Raw genomic sequence first — 19,123 nt, 5'->3', positions numbered from 1 at the left:
GCGGAGGATTTCAGGATATATTTGGGTCATGTTTTTGGTCAAATGAATCTGTGATTAGCCTACTAATCCTACCGGCCTAACACAACTAGGCCATAGATTAGAGTGAGTTACCTGAAAGCTGTGCACAGACCTTCTAAGCATTTTAAAGTTTAAGGGACAGGTTTATAGTACAGCAAGGAGTAGTGCAGTCCATAATAAAAACCGGTTGAAAATTAGGCATTCTACTGTAGCCTGCTAAACAGCATGTCGAAATGGAGTACTCCACCTGTGCTGACTAACCTGTGGCGGTGCACTATACGGGAGCATGTGATTTAATTGGGACCTAGCCGATTAGACTTTAGGAATGCTTCTATTCAAAAAGTTCTTCGACCTGAGAGTGAGCAGTGAAGCACGCGCGCGCGCGCACACACACACACACACACACACACACACGCACGCACGGAGCGGATACGGGCGCGCGCAGCCAGGGTGACATCATACCTTTAAAATCCGAAGGCGCGGTCGCATCGCCGTATAACGTCAGCTCTTTTTCACTGAGAGCGTTTAGATAGAAAAGGGTTGCCCTCCTCCTTCTCCTCCACCTCTTTGATACTTTACCAATTAAGGTTCTCGTGTTAGGAGAGGAGAAAAGGAGATAGAAAAGAACAAGAGGGTGTCACTCGCGTTCTTTCTGGAGTTCACCGAGCTCGCGTTTTCCCCTGTAGGGAGACTTCAGTCCGGCAGGGAGGGTCATTGAGAAGATAGCGCACTTTTCTCCGTGTAACGGCTTGAAGCACACAGAAGGTACCATCTTAAGGCCGTTCGGAAAACAACGCAAAAAAAAGTAAGTTGGAAAGTTTTCGTTTTTCATTCCGCCTTCATAAGAAGTTGTGCAACTCAAACTGTAGGCTATGTAAAGTGAGGTGTACAGTTACAATACGCTGATAGCTGTAGCCTGAAACAGCTCCAGTGCAGATGTAAATGTTTGCACTCATATTAAGCCATACTTGGTTAACCTTTTGCTTCAGGCAGCTGTGGCAAACAAGCTGTAGCATTCAGAGGAGTGCGCGAATGTATTAACGGACGAGCTCTGATGCTCAGAGTAGGCTACTGTATGTAGTTACTAAGATTTGTGTGCATCACAATTACTGTCTGCTTTACGGATTATAAAACCACACTTGGTGGTACACAGTACTGTGATTTCAGTCCCAGGATTTGTGATTTGGGTTTATGATAGGATGAATTGAAATGTTATGTTATGAGCTGCACATCTGATGTACATTCAGATGTGCATAGTTGTTATTTACAGCTGGTTAAAAAGTTGTTATTTACAGCTGGTTGTTATTTACAGCTGGTCAAACTCGGGGCCCACATGAAGATAAGGCGTGTCTGAACAGAGCCAGATGATAACCGCTGTAGATGAACTTCTGCTCTTCTTTACACTGTTCTGTACACTGTACCAGCTCCCATTCCTTTCACACACGCTCACTCTCTCCTCGTGCATATTTCCTGTACTTTAGCTGGTGCGTCGACATACACAAGCCCAGCGGCTCTCTATGGGGGTTTAAACATGTCGTAACCTAATTAAGCCCTCCTCACCAAATAAGGCAAACTATGAAAAACTCCTGCTTTCTCGCCTGTATATCACTGTGTAACTTTGATGGTGGCGTGCGCCCCCCTCCGCTCACATCGCAGTGTACACTGGGAAATCTCACCTGAACGGACCAACAGCTCCTAATGATCAAGATCACTGCTCAGTAGTCGTTGGAAGCAGAGTCCTGGAGGACATGAGTTTAACACAGTTGAGTGTTTTCGATGTCCCTAACGCCTCGTATCTCGTGTAATACGTAGAACTGTAGAAAAAAGAACTTATTTTATAAAAACAACTGTTTGAACATTACTTTTAAGACGTCTTCTAAGATAACCTTGTAGGGCCTATAGACCCATTTAGTGCTCAAGATAGCCTACTTGGTGCATATTAATTTGTTTTGATATCTTGCACCTTCTCAAAGTAACCGGAAAAAACATCTATACTTTTCTGGTACTGCAATCTGTGTTTTTCATTCGCCTGCTGAAGATAGCGCGCTCTGCGGTTGACAGCTATATTATATGGGTTAACCACAAGGCTCCTTAGACCAGTGGTGGTGCGCATGCGCGGACAGTGCACGCTGTGTGCCCACTGTTCGTGCATGGCACTTCTGCTGCATACATCCTGTTGGTTTTGCACATTATGTGAAAGTATCCGCGCAGGCACTTACTTTTCCAATACCTTTATCACCTGTTAAACAGACAATTAGGAAGCTTTTCGAAGTTATTTATCCCATTTGCAGTTTCATATCGGAAACAGATTGCACATGCTAGCGTGTACAAAACTAAAGTGAACTGAAGTATGCATCAATCGGACTAATATCTGAAGTACATCATAATTTAGCATTACTACAACTGTGACTCATAACTTCTAACATTATGATAAGAAATTCTACTTCATGTTGATACTATTAGGTCGAAGTCCTGTAGATGGCGCCAAAGTACGAAATGAGATTGGCATGATAACGTTACAGGACTTGTTTGTTGTTTCGAGCAGATCTTCGAGTTACACTTTATGCATGAAGTGAAAAGCATTTCGCTCGTGGCATCAGACACAAGTGAAAACATTGTTGTAGTGGTATAGTTATTATATACCTAGTGTTGAATTACTAAATTAACTATGTGATTAAATTGATATTTTTGGACAATGCTTATATGCATTTTTTAAATTCCTTTATTTTTATATTTGTTTTATGCGTGAGAGAGAGAGAGAGAGAGAGAGAGAGAGAGAGAGAGAGATTGAAATGGGGAGACAAAAAGAATGAAATGTTTAATGTTGTTGTTTTATGGAGGGGGATGGGGATTCGTGGGGTCAAGGGGCATCAGTAGTTAGATGGAGGGCATTCCTCAGATTTTCCTAGAGAGGAAAGGTCTGAAAAAAGGACGAATGGAAACATTCTTTGTGCTTAACATCCTTTACCACAGTTTTGGCCATACTTACAAAATAGTCTGGGTTAATTCAGTGGTCTACTGTTTGCTCATTTGAATGATACAATCATGATTTTTAAAACTCTACCAAGGATTTTATGATATTGCCTATACTTTGCGTATTCAGCTTAATATAATGTGCAAGTCCCCTACTGATTCACTGTGTGTTGTTTCTCTAAGAAAATGGGTCTAAATCTGCTCACATTCCCTCCTACAAATGCTTTCCCCAACATATAATGAAATGAAGTAAGTAGACTATACAATGTCTCTACAAAGTGATTCACATCAGATTCATAGCGAAGTGTATGATGAATGTCTTCAAGCAAACCAAGTGCTAACTCCAACCTACTTGGATATGAAAGAAACACCCATTCTTTGAGTTTCAATATTTTCGCCAAATCATCCGTAATTCATAACCTCTTTGTGTGTGTGTGTGTGTGTGTGTGTGTGTGTGTGTGTGTGTGTGTGTGTGTGTGTGTGTGTGTGTGTGTGTGTGTGTGTGTGTGTGTGTGTGTGTGTGTGTGTGTGTGTGTGTTGAATTCATTGGCGTAGTTTTCAGTGACATCATTTGATGCGTCTGATGAGAAACAAACTATGAAACATCGAGGGCATGAGATTTGTGTTGAATAATAATAATAATAATAATAATAATAATAATAATAATAATAATAATAAAAACTACTTGTCTTGTTTATTCCGTCTTGGGTGAATTTCCTGGTTTACCACATTGGTTAAACCAGCAAGTTTTGAGAAGAAGTTTAGAGCGATTATTTATGTCTATTTTTTGCAATCGTGTAAATGAGTGGAGTCAATTTACTGTTTAAATACTCTTGGGAATCGGCTCGCCTTAAGCCACATTAAGTTCTAGGCTGTGCCCCAGACACGCCCAACACCCACACAGCATTCTCTTTAATCTTATAATCTCTTCAAACACTAGGGTGACTTTCTTATAAATTCATTTCATGCTACAGTGTTCTTATTTAAATATCAGTTCTACAATTCTCCCAGTGGCATGTAAATAAATAAATACATATATATAACCTTATATATAGTAGGCTACTAGACACCCTTTTTTCTTGAACTTATTTCTCAATTTATCTTCTTTTGCAGTTAAAAGAACTCAATACAAGAGCATAGATCTCTCCCCAAGACTCCACCCAAAAAAGAAAAAAAAAGAAAAAAAAGTTGAGAACCCTAGCGAGGCCGAGCGGAGAGCATAAGAATGAGTCAACACCCACGCCTGCACCAGTCGAGCGCTGCCTCAGCCACATCCAACGCCTCTCTCGCCCCGGACAAGGACGCCGACATGCCCGCTACGGAGAAAGATCTGGCCGAGGACGCGCCATGGAAGAAGATCCAGCAGAACACGTTCACTCGCTGGTGCAACGAGCATCTGAAGTGCGTGAACAAGCGCATCGCAAACCTGCAGACGGACCTGAGCGATGGTCTGCGCCTAATCGGGCTGCTTGAGGTGCTCAGCCAGAAGAAGATGTTCCGCAAGTATAACCAGCGGCCCACCTTCAGGCAGATGCAGCTGGAGAACGTGTCCGTGGCGCTGGAGTTTCTCGACAGGGAGAATATTAAACTCGTGTCCATAGGTATGCGCTTCCCTCCCCCTTACACTTCCCTCTATTACAGTATGTTTCCTTTCTGCCTTGACCGCTAATTTTCCAAAAGTTTTTTTCCAAATGAATCCTGAAGTCGGCTAGTTTCCACAGCACAACCTGCTTCACCGGTTGTTTTCATTTGTTTGATATTCCAGTCTTTGAGTATGTTTACCTCTGAAACGGTTTGTATCGATGAAATTCCGCAATAATGAATGAAAAATGTTCTCGGTCGTATATTCAGCTTTAAAACATGATTCGTTTAATTACATATGCTGAAGGCACCACACACACTGTAGGCCACAGGATAACGGAAAAGTGGGTATTGTCGCTAAAGTTGGGCCTAGCTGGAATCTCCCACTATGTGTGTAAGCATTTGATACTCAAACCGCATTTAAAGTTGAAGCGGCTAAACACATTCTCTCTTCATTCCCGGGTTTTGAAAGCGAGAATTCCGAGTAAAGATGTGAGTAACTCGCCTTGGCCGACTTATTTATTATTGACCGGTTGACTGGTGTTTTTATTTATTTATTTATTTATTTATTTAATTATTTATTTCATTTATTTTATTTTTCTTCCTTTCACAACCAAACGCCGAATGTCCACGTTGGATTTAACAACCGGATCTTGGCAAGCCTTCAGGCGCAACAAGTAGGTTTTGTGGACGCTTGTGTGGAGGGTGTGGAACAAAAGTTCTGTTGGCAAGATTATTGGCATCATCTCAAAGTTATCCATGCAGCTTCAGGGCAATCCACATATACAGCCCAGTTTTAATCCATGTAAAGCTGTGTCCACATAAATTGTTTTTGTGCATGTGTGGGTGTGTTATTGATCAAGCTTGGAAGATCTACAATGAAAAACAATCAATCCTATATGGCCTCATGCAAACCCTGCTTCTATGGTCATTTTTTTACTAAATATTGTTGACCAAGTCCCTGATATCTTGGAGAAGGGATGGATAATTTTGTTTAATTCATAGCAATACCTCTATTGCAAACCTCCCAGATCAGATTGGCTAGTGAGTACTCAGAATATGCTGATGAACTTGTAAATCCAGTGAGTGAACCAGCTGTAGTTTTCTTGATTATAAGGAACTTTTTATTTTTATATTTTAAATATAATACTGGGCTTTAAGAATGATTCAGCAGCAGTGCATGTTTTCCTTTGTAAAGTAGGTGTTTAGCTTACAGTACTATAAAATAAAATTTCCTTAAGGCTTTAATCAGACTTGAGTATGCCGAGAATTTGAAGGTCATGTCTGTATGGTGCAGTGTGTCCCTTGGGAGCGGTTGGCCAGTTGATTGCCTCCTATCTTAAAGCCATATCCCATTTTCACATAAACCATCCACACTTCTAAATGTTACTAAGATATCTTTGACTACTGTTCTCAATCTTGGTTCTCTAATACCATTTGTCCTCCACATTTTAGTGCTTTCCATGTTTCCGAAACACTTTTATTCATCTCATCAACTGATTAACAAGGTTAAATTAGGTGTGTTTGGGCAAACATTATATTAAATTTAAACCAGGGCTAAAATGAACTGTTTTACACCACCTCCTGATTAACAGCGATGCGTCTGTAGAGACGCGTCCTTCAAGGGAGGATACTTGTATGTTCAGTACATGGTATGTTTGTGGTCTGCATTGCTGGTAATTAGATATACTCCATCTAGTTGAGAGAGGATTCTGAAAGGATCTGTCTCTGCATGGCAGTGTTTCTCAAGATGCCCTAAAGGAATGAATGTAGCATATTTATTTGAGGTGTTGCAAGCCAAGGGAGCCAGGGAGTACAATGAAATTGGGTAATAAACCCTCAGGTGATTCAGAACTTTTTCTTTTTTTTTTCTTTTCCATGTGCTTGCACTTATAACAGTAAGGATTGCAATTGGTGGTAGTATTCGGCTCAATACTGGCTTGATTTCACCAATATTGACCTAAGATTTGAGTTAGAGGTTTGGTTATATATATATATATTGTTTGATGTGATGGCCTTTTAAACATGTACAGGTATATCCAGATCCTCAGCTATAATAACTGGAACAATGTTCTTTGGGTTATCACTCTAATGGAGTGATGGCATTTGGCTAGTTTATGTGAAGGTTTTTCTTTTCTTAGGGAGCACCTGGCTAATGGAGAGTTTGGAGATGTACATAAAGTGGAGGTGGGGTGTGTTCCTCCTGGCTTGACAGGTTTCATTTGCAGTTGCTGTTACAGATGCAGCATTGATGGAGGTCAGGTAGTGGAAGGGTTGAAGACATGCATCTTGGGTGTGGTTCTCCATGATGTGCTATGTTTGGGTATTGTATTGCTCAATCTTCATTCTAGTGCTAGTGCATAAGTCAGGACAGGACTTGAGTCAGGCATGTTCATCTCTAAACAGAAGGAAACATTTGTCTAAAAAGAAATATAATCACTTGTGGAGCATATGTCTTTAATATTTGAGTAGACCTAAAGTCATTACAGGCAGCTTTAATGGTTAAATGATTAACAGGTTTAGAAGTAAATACAGCTCAAAGTTGATTTACTGCTAACTGTTAGCATTTAAAATAATTTACTTGCACACAATGATATTAGGAAGAGGGAACTGGACAGGAAGAAGGAATTTACACTATTGAAAAAGGCAATATAAATGTGTGTTTTTGGTTCCTAAGAATGTAGATGTTCCCTCCAAGCCCAGAGGTGGTTCCTTTTTAATTAAGTTTTGTTTGTTTATTATTATTTTTAAGTAAAGTTTTCAACAACAAAAAAAAGCCATATTTTTGCCTTACAGAGGAAAAGGTAAAACAAATACAGTTGGGTCAAACTAGGTCTGTTTTTGTTGATGTGACAGTGACCAGATTCAAACTCTGTTTTGAAGAAAATATGCTGTCAAATAGACCTAAAATACACTTATTAGGCCAAATAAAACTTTGAAAATGTTAGACATTTTTAGCCCCAGTGTTGGTTACTGTGGTTTGCCTTTGTAGGACAGCTTTTTCTCTGAGTGTGTAGGATTATTATTATTATTATTATTATTATTATTCATGTGTTTATCTGTTTAGGTGCTTCTCTTCTCCTATTGGCCTTCTATTAGATTTGGGGAGACTATTTTCTCCTTTCTCCCCCACCCCCCATTAAATTGGGTAGTTTATAAAGTGATGTGCACATTTACCATGTTGGATGATGCCCCTCCCCTGATGCCTAATGCCTTTTGGGTGCAGTCTTCGGAGTCTCCTAGTGTCTCCCCTTGCTAATGCCAGGATTTCCTGCTTATTCACAGCAGGGAACTATTGCAGTTGTGAAAGAAGGGCTGGCATAAGTAAATTGGAGTAATGCAGCAAAATGAGTGTGGCATGTAGTGGTCAGTACGTTTTAGTGTTTTTAGGTTATCATGCAGATAAGAGTCAAAAAAAAAAGTTGTTTCTGTGCGAGTGCATGGCATCCTGTACCAACCACACAGGGGAAGAACCTTGTAGTGCGATACCCAAGAACTTTCCTCTGCCCCCTAAAGATTGATTCTGCAACTCTAGACTGTTTTCAAAGTAGTCATTTGAATACTTAGTAAAATAGGGATTTGGCACGAATGTCTTCCACGGTGACTCAAATGCAACAGTGGCAATTTTTAGGGGAAACCTTTTTTTTTTTTTATTTTTTTTTTTATTTTTTTTTATTTTTTTTTAAATAAAAGGTTTCTTTAAGGACGCTGTGATTCACCATGACAGCAGCTGCATAAACCACATGAAGACCATGGCATGCCTATCATTTTTCTGAAAAGCTTTATAAAGAATGTGAATCTTTAAACCTCACTCATTTTAGTGGAGATGTGTCTGCACAGGGGCAGGATGTGAGGTGGCGTTAAGACTAGCAAAAGGACACTTGATTGTGGTTTTCCTCTGTTCTGCTGGGACCTCAATGTTTCAATTTTTGGTGATCCATCTCAGCAGATAAGATAATTTGCTCTGGCACTGCTTAACATAGTGGTTAGGGATAGTATGCTTTTGCAAAGCCTCCAGATTGAGGCTGCAATTTTCCTCCTCTTTGTACAGTTTGAGGGGAGGGTGGTGTGGAGAGGTGCGAGTTTAGAACGGAGGAATGAAAGTATTTTCTGGAATGGAGGTGTTGCCTAATGGATGAAACGACTGAATAGAATGTCTCTAAGCTATCGTGAAGAATTAGTACAAGCATACATATTACTTTTATGAGAGACGTGGTCAATTGCATCCATATGTACTTGAGATGCAACGGAATGATTAGGGTACCCTTGGGTTTTATGGTATGTAGTCGTGTCCAGTGCTACTAGGCGCCAAAAAATGTTAGTGCGTCATCTCAAACAGCTAAAACATATATAAAATCATACTTTGACCCTGCTGAGTAAATGATTCCGCTGAGATAGTCAGGTTGTCTCTAGCTTCTGTTAATTGATGCACAAATGCAGATGGGTTAATCTCAAAACGTGTTGTATTTGCAATATGTTTAAGTTCATTATAGTTGCCTCGTTTTAAAGTGTAGACTAAAGTACATGAACATCAACTCTTCACTTCTATATAAGCATGTGGATCGTATGTTTTTCATGTGGCTGGATTGTGTGTGTGTGTGTGTGTGTGTGTGTGTGTGTGTGTGTGTGAAAGAGAGAGTGGGAGATGGATATGTGAGGATCTAGTGATGGAGCTTGGCATGGACCCGTTAGCCACAGAACAAGAGGAGCCAAATGACAATCCAGCTCTGTCAATATAGGGTTTTACAAAAGTCTGAACACAGCAGTTTTCTCTGTTCAAGGCTTTTTGCTCCCTGCCATTCCCTCCCTCCTCCCTCTGTTCCCTCCCTCCTTGTAATCAGAAACCGCTGTGCAAGGAAATGGGTGGCCTGCCAGGATCAAGTTTGCTTCTGCCCTTTTAAGGCTAAAAAACCAGGGGGAACATTTCCAAAAGAGAGGGAGGGATGGATGCAGGCTGAGGAGGAGGGAGGGACCATTGGAAGTAGCAGAAATGAAAGAAAGAGGAAGTTTACTCACAATGTTCATGCACTTAAGGATGTATGTTGTATAGATTTCCTATATGTGGTAATATAGCACCCGTCAGTGTTGCTGCACCACATGGTTTGTTTTTTTTGTTTTTTTATTAGAGCTGTTGATGCAACAGTTCTTTGAGATTTTTGAGTCTTATCTATCTGATGGGCTGAAATATAGGTTAACGTGGTATTAAATCTGGGTGCACAGTGAAGGCTACATCAATCACCTGGGCTGGGGCCTGAGGGGTATAAGCACCCCTTGGGGTATAAACATATTCTCTCTGACTCATTAAATAGCCATGTGGGTGTTTGTCCAGATTTCAGGTCAAGAGTTGGTGATAAGACTTACTGGAATGTGTGCAATTTCCTACTTGGATTCCCTGCTGCCATGCTGTTGCCCTTACTGCCCCCTCACTAAGTTTAAATTGGGATTCTAATGATTCTGAAAGTGAGTATAGACAACATTTAAATTGACTGGGACCTATATGGGTTTTACCACATTCCAGCCCTTAACTGATCTTGGTTGATGGGTCATTCCTACAGGATTAGTAGGCTGTGTGAGTGTGTCTGCTGTCGTGGTACATGTCATGGTGCATCAGAGGTCTGGGTGTGGGGGTCAGAGGGGAGTGCTGACGTCAGGTGCTGTTGTTTATTGAACCCAGAGAGACGGTGAGTCATGGGAATGTGTGGTCTGGATTATCTGTGCTCATATCCAAAACTGATAACTCTGCCTTCTGAAATAACTTGTTTATTATGCCCCAAATACTCCACCTCTGTCAGTCTCCCTGTTTTCCTTGTTCTCATATGTACTGGACTTGGCATTTTCTTAGCAATAAGATGCCTGGTTTGGGAATTTCATTGCTAGCCTTGATCATGTCCAAAAAAGGCCTGAGTGTAGTGGAGAGGTTGTTACAGATTCCTGTCATGTTTTGTTTGCTAGTCTGTGATGTGTTTTGGCATGAGGGTTGGAGAGCCTGGTGACCCAAGTGTTTCTGTAGCATGCACGCACACACTTTTTTGCATCATAGTGGTTCCCAGGATTCTTCAAAAAAGAGCAGTCTAGTTGGTTAGTAAGAGAAGTGATTTTAGAGAAGGTTTCCATCTGCACCTTTTATGAATTTCTGCTGAGACCGCAGTAATGCTAATATCAAACCTAGTGTTATTTAATTTTTTTAATCACTTCATTTCACCTGCAATTGGGGCTGTTGGTGGTTTTGGCCAAGATGTATGAGGCAGAGATATATGTCCAAAGCTGGTTTGATCAGGAGTGATATGGTGGCACAGAGAGTAGCATTGCCTCCTTGTGGCTCCTGGTCTTTAGTATGATCCTGACTTCGGGTTACTGTCAGTGTAGAGTTTTGCATGTTCTCCCCATGGGTTTCCTACACGGCCTCTGGTTTTCTCCCACCTCTCACAAATTTGCTGATGTGTGAATTGGCTCAAAAAAAAGAATGAAGTAATTTTACAATTTAAGCAATGTAGTGTGTTGTAAGCTCGGTGATTGAAGAGCAGCTTGATGTTTCCATTTTTTGCTGTGCTTTTACATGTGCAATGGTTGCTGGGTGTGTGGGTGGCCACACCCTCTGTACTCAACAGCTCATCATATAAATGCCTCTGATTCCTCCAACAAGTGCTGACCTGTTTAACACAGATCACCCTCTCGAAACACTTTTTCTGTCTCCATATAACTTTGTCCCTAATGAATAATCTCATGAAGATTTGTCAGTTAGAGGAGTCAAAGGAGCCTGACTAGGCTGTTTCACTTTTTCCCACTTGACCACCTTCTTATGTACAATAAAGAGAGACAAAACTGTCAACTTCTCCTTCTTAGGAGCACAGTCATACCTATTGGAAATGTTAACTAGAAATGGCCCCTCTCTTAACCACTGTCCCCACAGGGCTCTGTGAATAATGGAGCTTCTTTTTTTTTTGGTATTCTACAATCTGTTTTTCACCCTGAAAGAAAATGGATCTAAGATTCTTCAATAGTCCAGTTTAATTTGCCAGAAACCAAGCTGAATTCCTGCAAACTTTGGAGAGGTTATTGTGGTTTCTAGACCACACTCTGGAGAAGGCAAATTCAAATGTATTGTTTAACATGGCACCAAGAGTGTTGAATAAGTAGTGAGGGTCATGAGCAGGATGAAATGTTCTGAGATCTTAAAAATATACAGTGCGTTTAGGTTTCTATTTAAGGCTGTTTTGTCTACGATTTTTCTTATGTGCTAATCAGTTAAGGGTGCTTTTGGTTCAGCTTGGTGAACATTGCTGTTGGGTAATGAGTTTGCAGTAAACGGCATTTACTGATCAAAGGAAGCTATGCAAATCTTCAGAGCCCTACACTAGGGCACATATGCATGGGCTGGCATGTAGCTTTGGACAAATGTGGACTTGTAGCAGAGTGGACAACACAACAATGATGAATTGATCTGAGCTCCATTTATTACCTTTTGGTTAGGGGAAGCAATAATGTGGAGTACTGAAAGGGCCTCATCTATATAGATTTAAGTGTTCTCAAGCAAACATGTTCAGTTGAATCAAGACCTCAGCCCACTCCAAAAGTATTGCTGCACTAAAATCTGACTATCACTTCCACTATCTAAGAAGCTTGGGCTATATGCATATAATATAAAAATTGTAATTCTGCATTAGTTCTTGCAACTGGGGAACATTGTGGCTGTTTGCACTCTGATGGGTGTGTGCTTCATTTGGTTCAGAGAAATGGAGAAGTATGACTAATGGTTCTCATGGCCAGTCTTTGCTGGGTTTAGATCTTTGTGTGTTTATTTTAAAACTGGGTGGAGAAGGGTAACAAGTTTTGCTTCTCTGCTGGTACATATGTTGACCTTGCTGGTGGCCACTGTTGCATGATTTCTCACAAAGATGAGAAAAGGCATTTTGCATTAAAACAATCTGCAGGTAGTTTCATGCCAAAAATCTGCATCTATGCATCATCTAAAACATTCTATGCAGTTTAACTGAAATCATGGTGGATTTTGAGAAAAATGTGCAGATGGTGAAGACTTCCCTTCTTTAAAAGCATTTTTGAGTGGGTTATTTGTCATTAAAATAAATTACACTATTTTATAAAATATAAAATGATTTTATCTTTGGAAAAGGCCATGAGAGAAAATGACATAGCTTTGTCTATAATGTCTAGCTTAAATATTTTTTTTTTTTTTTTTTTTTTAAATCTTTGATTAGTATATGTAATCGCTTCTTTCTTTTTGACTAACCCCCCCCCCCCCCCCCCCCCCCCCCCCCGCCAGACAGTAAAGCCATTGTGGACGGGAACTTGAAGCTTATCCTAGGGTTGATATGGACCCTCATTCTGCACTACTCTATCTCCATGCCCATGTGGGACGAGGAAGAGGACACAGACGATGCCAAGCAGCAGAAAACACCAAAGCAGAGGCTCCTGGGCTGGATCCAGAACAAGCTGCCTGAGCTTCCAATAACCAATTTCAGCCGCGACTGGCAGTCAGGCAAAGCACTGGGAGCATTGGTGGACAGTTGTGCCCCAGGTAGGTCACTGAGGTGGGTGGGGGAGATTGGAAGAATTAAAAGCTATCTTGGTTCAGACATCTGGCTATCTGACACCTCAGTCAACTAATGTTTACATTTTTGAGAGTTTGCGTAGTTCCGTTATTTGAACTCAATTTGAGTTGATGGTGTAGAGAGAATTAAAAATGCAGCAATTACAAATCATTCAAAAGCAGTGATATTGGAAAGAAGACAGCATTACAATGAAGCGTTTGTTAACTTATTAGATGTTTTGTAATCAACAATGTAAACACTAATCTAATTGCTAGTTAATGACTTAGAGTAACCATATATGAAAATGTTGTTAACTCTTCAGGGCTGTGTCCGGACTGGGACTCCTGGGATCAGACAAAGCCTGTGGACAATGCACGTGAGGCAATGCAGCAGGCTGACGAGTGGCTCGGTGTTCCTCAGGTGACTAATTTTTCCCATTGTCTGAGGATAATCCTACATATCACTAGGGCTAAAATGATTCAAGTAATTTGAATGCAAATAATTTATTAAAATTCTCTGCTTCCAAGCTTCTTTTTATAGGATCTGTATGTGGTCTATGCAGTGGCATGCTCAGACTATAATTGCTGTTGCATGAAACGCTCACTTTGGCTTTTATACTTTTCATACAGAAAAGAGTAAACCTTTTTTTAAAAAAGTTTTGATTACATTTTATGTTCCCCTTCTACAGTGTCATTTTAAAAACCTTATAGTTTCATTGAGAGGAAAAATCATCCCTATGTTCCTGAAATTCAGGATAACATTACTGGGTACAAGGGACCTTACTTTTCTGTCACTTTCTAAATAAATAAATAAAATTCAGAGTAAAATTGGATGTTTTCAATTTGTATGATTTTTTTAATGCTGATACCCATTGGAAAACCCTTATGCCTAGCAAAGTAAATAAACAGCCACTGTGTTTTCATTACTCTTTGCTTTCTACAAAGGTTTTAATGCAGTACCTGGTTAAAAAAATTTGGGGTTGATTTTTAAACTGATTTTTGCTACTACAGAAATGAAACCAATGAAGTTTTGAAATAGGCTTCTTTTTTTTAACCATCTGTGGTGCATTGCGTGCTGTCAGTTACAAGTGTGGTTGGTAAAGTTTCCTGCTGTCGCGTGTCATGTGCCTACCAACTAATGCCACAGACTGGCATGTGGTCTATAAGGTGCCTGTCTCCAAGGTGACAGTCTATGTTATGACTCATTTTGTACAGGCCGTTTTTTTGTTTTTTTGGGGTGTGGGGTTTTTTTTTTTGGGGGGGGGTGATTCATCTGCTTACACTTGTTTCTCTCTACCAGGTCATCACTCCAGAAGAAATTGTTGATCCCAATGTGGATGAACACTCGGTTATGACATACCTGTCACAGTTCCCTAAGGCAAAGCTGAAGCCTGGCGCCCCACTACGCCCCAAACTCAACCCCAAAAAGGCTCGTGCCTATGGACCAGGTACACTGACATTTGTCATTTTATTTTCCGAGTATAAAGCTCATAGAAAAGAACTGTTGGGTTATTCAATAGATATCCATAGGCGTTGCATAGAACTCTCTTCCTCTGTTTAGGCATTGAGCCTACTGGTAACGTAGTGATGAAAAAGGCTGTGTTCACTGTGGAGACAATCAGCGCAGGCCAAGGAGAGGTGCTGGTTTATGTAGAAGACCCAGCAGGCCATCGTGAGGAGGCTAAAGTCACTCCCAACAATGACAAGAATCGCACTTTCTCAGTAGTCTATGTTCCTAAAGTAACTGGGCCACATAAGGTAATTGGGTCCTATCTGAATATTATGGAGGCTTGATAATAGTCATTGTCTAGTAGATGTGCATTGTAGGATGATTTTTACCCGTTACATTCTTAATCTGTGACCTTTATCTTGTATTATAGGTAACAGTGCTGTTTGCAGGCCTGCATATTTCAAAGAGCCCATTTGAGGTGGAGGTGGGGATGGCTCAGGGTGACTCCAGCAAGGTTACTGCCCAGGGGCCAGGTCTTGAGGCTGTGGGCAACATTGCCAACAAAACCACCTACTTTGATGTATACACTGCTGGTAATAACAGAAATGCAGATTTAAGCACTTTAGGTCATTTATGTCAGTCTTGTGTTAAATGGCTCTCAACAATCAGTTTGGGGTTGTAGTGTCTGAAGAGAAATTATATTTACAGAAGATTCATTTTCAGGTGCTGGAATGGGAGAAGTTGAGGTGGTCATTATTGACCCCAGTGGCAAGAAGGACACAGTGGAGTGCCACATTGAGGATAAAGGCAATAGCAGCTACCGTTGCACCTACAAACCCACCCAGGAGGGCCAGCACACGATTTACATAACATTTGCTGGGGGCCAGATCTCGAAGAGCCCCTACACGGTCAGCGTTGGAGAAGGTGAGGAGCCAGTAGGGAAAAGGTAGCAGGAGTGTGGGTTGCAGAGACAAAGAGCAAAGAGTCCTAGAAAATACATTTGTCTTTTACTGCACATGGTCCATCTTTGTGTTTTTCTCTTTCTTATATTTCCTGGGCTATTATTTTCTTCTCCCTCCTGAAGGACAACTGTTGCTGGTCTTTCTTCCTATTTTTTTGGATCAGCCTGTTGACCTCTGATGTGCTTTCCTGTCACCTTGGATCTTTTGGGTACTTTGCTTGCTGTTGACCTGCTGCATGTGACTTTTCATGCGACTCACTCATACTCTCCCCTTTTGAAAACCGACGTTCATATATTATTGCCATTGCTTTGAAACTATGGGGCATCCCCATGACTCGGTGACCCTTTCAGCAGTTATCTTTTACAGAATATTAATAAAACATTTTATCGCTCATTACAATAAAACTCCCATTTCCTTTACTAATGTCATGCTGCTGTTTTAGCCAAATTTAACCATGCTTGGTACAGATATGTAGCTCTGCCACTTGCAGTTCCTTATCTCCACTGCACCATGCCTGGAATTTCCTGACTACTTCTAAAAGCCCAACCATTCAGAACATTAACTTGCATGTTTGAAGTGTGATATGTTAATCACTTTGTCTCATGTCCCTTTGCAGCATGTAACCCCAGTTTGTGCAGAGCCAAAGGCCGTGGTTTACAGCCCAAAGGCCTGAGGATCAAGGAGACTGCAGAGTTTAAGGTCTATACCAAAGGAGCTGGCACTGGAGAGTTGAAGGTCACCATCAAAGGGCCAAGTGAGTGAAGTGCTAGCTGAGTAGCAACTATGCCTGATTGTGTTTTCGATTATACTGATTATGGTCTTTGTGCCTGTGTATATTACAGAGGGTCTGGAGGAGCCCTGTAAGAAGAAGGACTTGGGAGATGGAGTCTATAGCTTTGAGTATTACCCCACCACACTTGGAAACTACATCATTACCATTACCTGGGGTGGTCAGCATATTCCTCGCAGGTTAGAATATTTGATAATTGTATTGATTGTATCTAGTCCCAATTCCAAGACGGCAAAAAACAAGATGTTCTAAATCATGTCTTTCCTTGTTCTCCCTTCCTATCCCTGCATTTTTTTGGGTTTTTTTTTTTTTTTTCTTTCCTTGTTTCAGTCCATTCGAGGTGAAAGTAAGCAGTGAGGCTGGGCCACAGCAGGTGCGGGCATGGGGCCCAGGCTTGGAAGGTGGCATTGTTGGCAAATCTGCTGACTTTGTGGTGGAGGCAGTTGGAGATGATGTTGGCACTTTAGGCAAGTTGCGCTAGCACTTTGTATTTCTGATTCTTAGGACACTTTTGTAGTTCTAAGTGTCAGCTGATGCATGTTCACCCATTTCAAATATAATGCTTGACTTCCTGTTTAGGTTTCTCTGTGGAGGGCCCATCTCCAGCCAAGATTGAGTGTGATGATAAGGGTGATGGCTCCTGTGATGTGCGCTATTGGCCCACTGAGCCAGGCGAGTACGCAGTGCATGTGCTTTGTAAAAATGAGGACATCCAACACAGCCCCTTCATGGCTGAGATCAAACCAGCACCAGACAGAGACTTCTACCCTGACAAGGTACAGAGATGTGTTCTATGTCTGCTAGCCAAACTAATTGCTGGGGAAGGGAGGCATTTCACTTATCTTCTTGCTCATTTGTATTTCAGGTGAAGGCCTATGGCCCAGGACTTCAGAGCACTGGTCTAGCGGTTGGCAAGCCAGCAGAATTCACAGTGGATGCCAAACTGGGGGGCAAAGCACCTCTAAAGATTCAGGCCCAGGTATGTATCCGTATCCTTTTTTTGTGTTTGAACATAATTGTATATAGAAGGATAATGGGGTTTTTTTCTCCCCCCCCCTGTCAGGACCGAGATGGAAATCCTGTTGATGTGCAAGTAAAGGATAATGGTAATGGGACTTACAGCTGCAGTTACACCCCTCGCAAGCCCGTTAAACACACAGTCATGGTGTCCTGGGGTGGAGTCAATATCCCGGAAAGCCCATTCAGGGTCAGTCCATGTGGAAATCAACTAAGACATTTTTACACAGAGGATAGAATTGTACAAAGTTTAAAAATAAATAAATAAAATTTATTACTGTTGTGGTTTTGTTTGTTGAATGTGCTGGATTCTTCTTTTTAAACCTGTAGATGACTATTGGAGCTGGATGCCATCCTAATAAGGTGAAAGTATCTGGACCTGGTGTTGCCAAGACTGGTCTGAAGGCTTTTGAACCAACATACTTCACTGTGGACTGTGCAGAGGCTGGCCAGGGTATGACCATATTCATTTTAGCACTCGTGACTTTTTTGGTTAATCAATTCGTTCTTCTTTGTCTCCGTAATATAAGATACATGATTTCATGTCTCTGTAGGTGACATCAGCATTGGGATTAAGTGTGCTCCTGGTGTTGTGGGACCAGCTGAGTCTGACATTGACTTTGACATAATCAGAAATGATAATGACACCTTCACAGTTAAATACACTCCTCCAGGAGCTGGCAGCTACACTATCATGGTGCTGTTTGCTGATCAGGTAACACATACATGTGTGTTCATGTGTTGGCATGCATATAGGTTGGTGCTGCTTGTCTCTGATGTACGTTTTGTCTTTTTAGCCTATTCCAATGTCGCCAGTCAGAATTAAAGTGGATCCCTCTCATGATGCCAGCAAAGTCAAAGCAGAGGGACCTGGTCTTAACCGCACAGGTGACGAAATGAAACAAAACATATAATCACATTGAGTAGTATCTTAACCTTCACGTGTGCAAAGAGGTTATTTAAGCTCTACACTCCCTTTTTATCCTCCTCAGGTGTAGAACTGAACAAACCCACTCATTTCACTGTGAATACAAAGGGTGCAGGCAAAGCCAAGCTGGATGCTCAGTTTACTGGGCCCAACAAGGGTGAGGCAGTGCGGGACTTTGATATTATCAACAACCACGACAACACTTATACTGTCAAATACACTCCAGTGCAACAGGTAATTACATTTTGTGGTAGAAAAATAACAAAAGCAAGTTGAGTTTATATAAAATAAATAAATAACCTTGGCCCTCATTTATACAATTTTTTTTTTTTTTTTTTTTTTTTTTTTAAATATAAATTCAGGGTAATTTGGGTGTGAATGTGACCTATGGTGGTGATGCCATTCCCAAAACTCCCTTTGCTGTGCCTGTGGCTCCTTCCCTTGATCTGAGCAAGATTAATGTTGCAGGCCTTGGCGACAGTATGTCATGACATCCCTATTTCCTTTGACCTTTTCAAATGCGTTTCTAGAAATGGATATTCTCTAGTTCTTTTCTGAGTTAACTCTTGCATCTTCTTTTTTTCACCTCAGAGATGACTGTTGGAAAAGACCAGGAGATTACAGTCAAATCAAAGGGTGCAGGTGGTCAAGGTAAAGTTGCTGCAAAGGTGACTGGACCTGGTGGTAAATCGGTGCCCTGTAAGGTGGAACCAGGGTTGAGCCCAGAAACCAGCCAAGTTCGCTTCATCCCCAGAGACAAGGGACCTTATGAGGTGGAGCTCACTTACGATGGTGCTCCCATCCCAGGAAGCCCCTTCCCTGTGGAGGCTGTAGCTCCCACTGACCCATCTAAGGT

General features: G+C 41.2%; 1 protein-coding gene across 4 annotated transcripts in view; it reads left to right on the top strand.

Annotated features, from left to right (window-relative positions):
• The first annotated feature begins 490 nt into the window (after positions 1 to 490).
• Positions 491 to 19,123, top strand: part of flna (filamin A, alpha (actin binding protein 280)) — a 31,032-nt gene continuing 12,399 nt past the window's right edge. For all 4 annotated transcript variants that reach the window (XM_017486769.3, XM_017486767.3, XM_017486768.3 and 1 more), the window contains exons 1-20: positions 491 to 823; positions 4,105 to 4,592; positions 12,854 to 13,108; positions 13,444 to 13,541; positions 14,421 to 14,568; positions 14,682 to 14,878; positions 15,001 to 15,163; positions 15,294 to 15,494; positions 16,149 to 16,286; positions 16,375 to 16,501; positions 16,653 to 16,789; positions 16,902 to 17,098; positions 17,188 to 17,301; positions 17,386 to 17,529; positions 17,670 to 17,793; positions 17,894 to 18,054; positions 18,137 to 18,227; positions 18,332 to 18,501; positions 18,630 to 18,747; positions 18,859 to 19,121. In XM_017486769.3, the coding sequence (XP_017342258.2) occupies positions 4,217 to 4,592; positions 12,854 to 13,108; positions 13,444 to 13,541; positions 14,421 to 14,568; positions 14,682 to 14,878; positions 15,001 to 15,163; positions 15,294 to 15,494; positions 16,149 to 16,286; positions 16,375 to 16,501; positions 16,653 to 16,789; positions 16,902 to 17,098; positions 17,188 to 17,301; positions 17,386 to 17,529; positions 17,670 to 17,793; positions 17,894 to 18,054; positions 18,137 to 18,227; positions 18,332 to 18,501; positions 18,630 to 18,747; positions 18,859 to 19,121 (3,222 nt within the window). In that variant the 5' untranslated portion in view covers positions 491 to 823; positions 4,105 to 4,216. The remainder of the gene's footprint in view (positions 824 to 4,104; positions 4,593 to 12,853; positions 13,109 to 13,443; positions 13,542 to 14,420; positions 14,569 to 14,681; positions 14,879 to 15,000; positions 15,164 to 15,293; positions 15,495 to 16,148; positions 16,287 to 16,374; positions 16,502 to 16,652; positions 16,790 to 16,901; positions 17,099 to 17,187; positions 17,302 to 17,385; positions 17,530 to 17,669; positions 17,794 to 17,893; positions 18,055 to 18,136; positions 18,228 to 18,331; positions 18,502 to 18,629; positions 18,748 to 18,858; positions 19,122 to 19,123) is intronic.

The sequence above is a fragment of the Ictalurus punctatus genome, chromosome 15 (assembly GCF_001660625.3).
Source record: "Ictalurus punctatus breed USDA103 chromosome 15, Coco_2.0, whole genome shotgun sequence".
Classification (NCBI taxonomy): Eukaryota; Metazoa; Chordata; class Actinopteri; order Siluriformes; family Ictaluridae; genus Ictalurus; species Ictalurus punctatus.
Note: the sequence above shows the minus strand (reverse complement) of the source record. Positions and strands in the feature narration are given on the sequence as shown.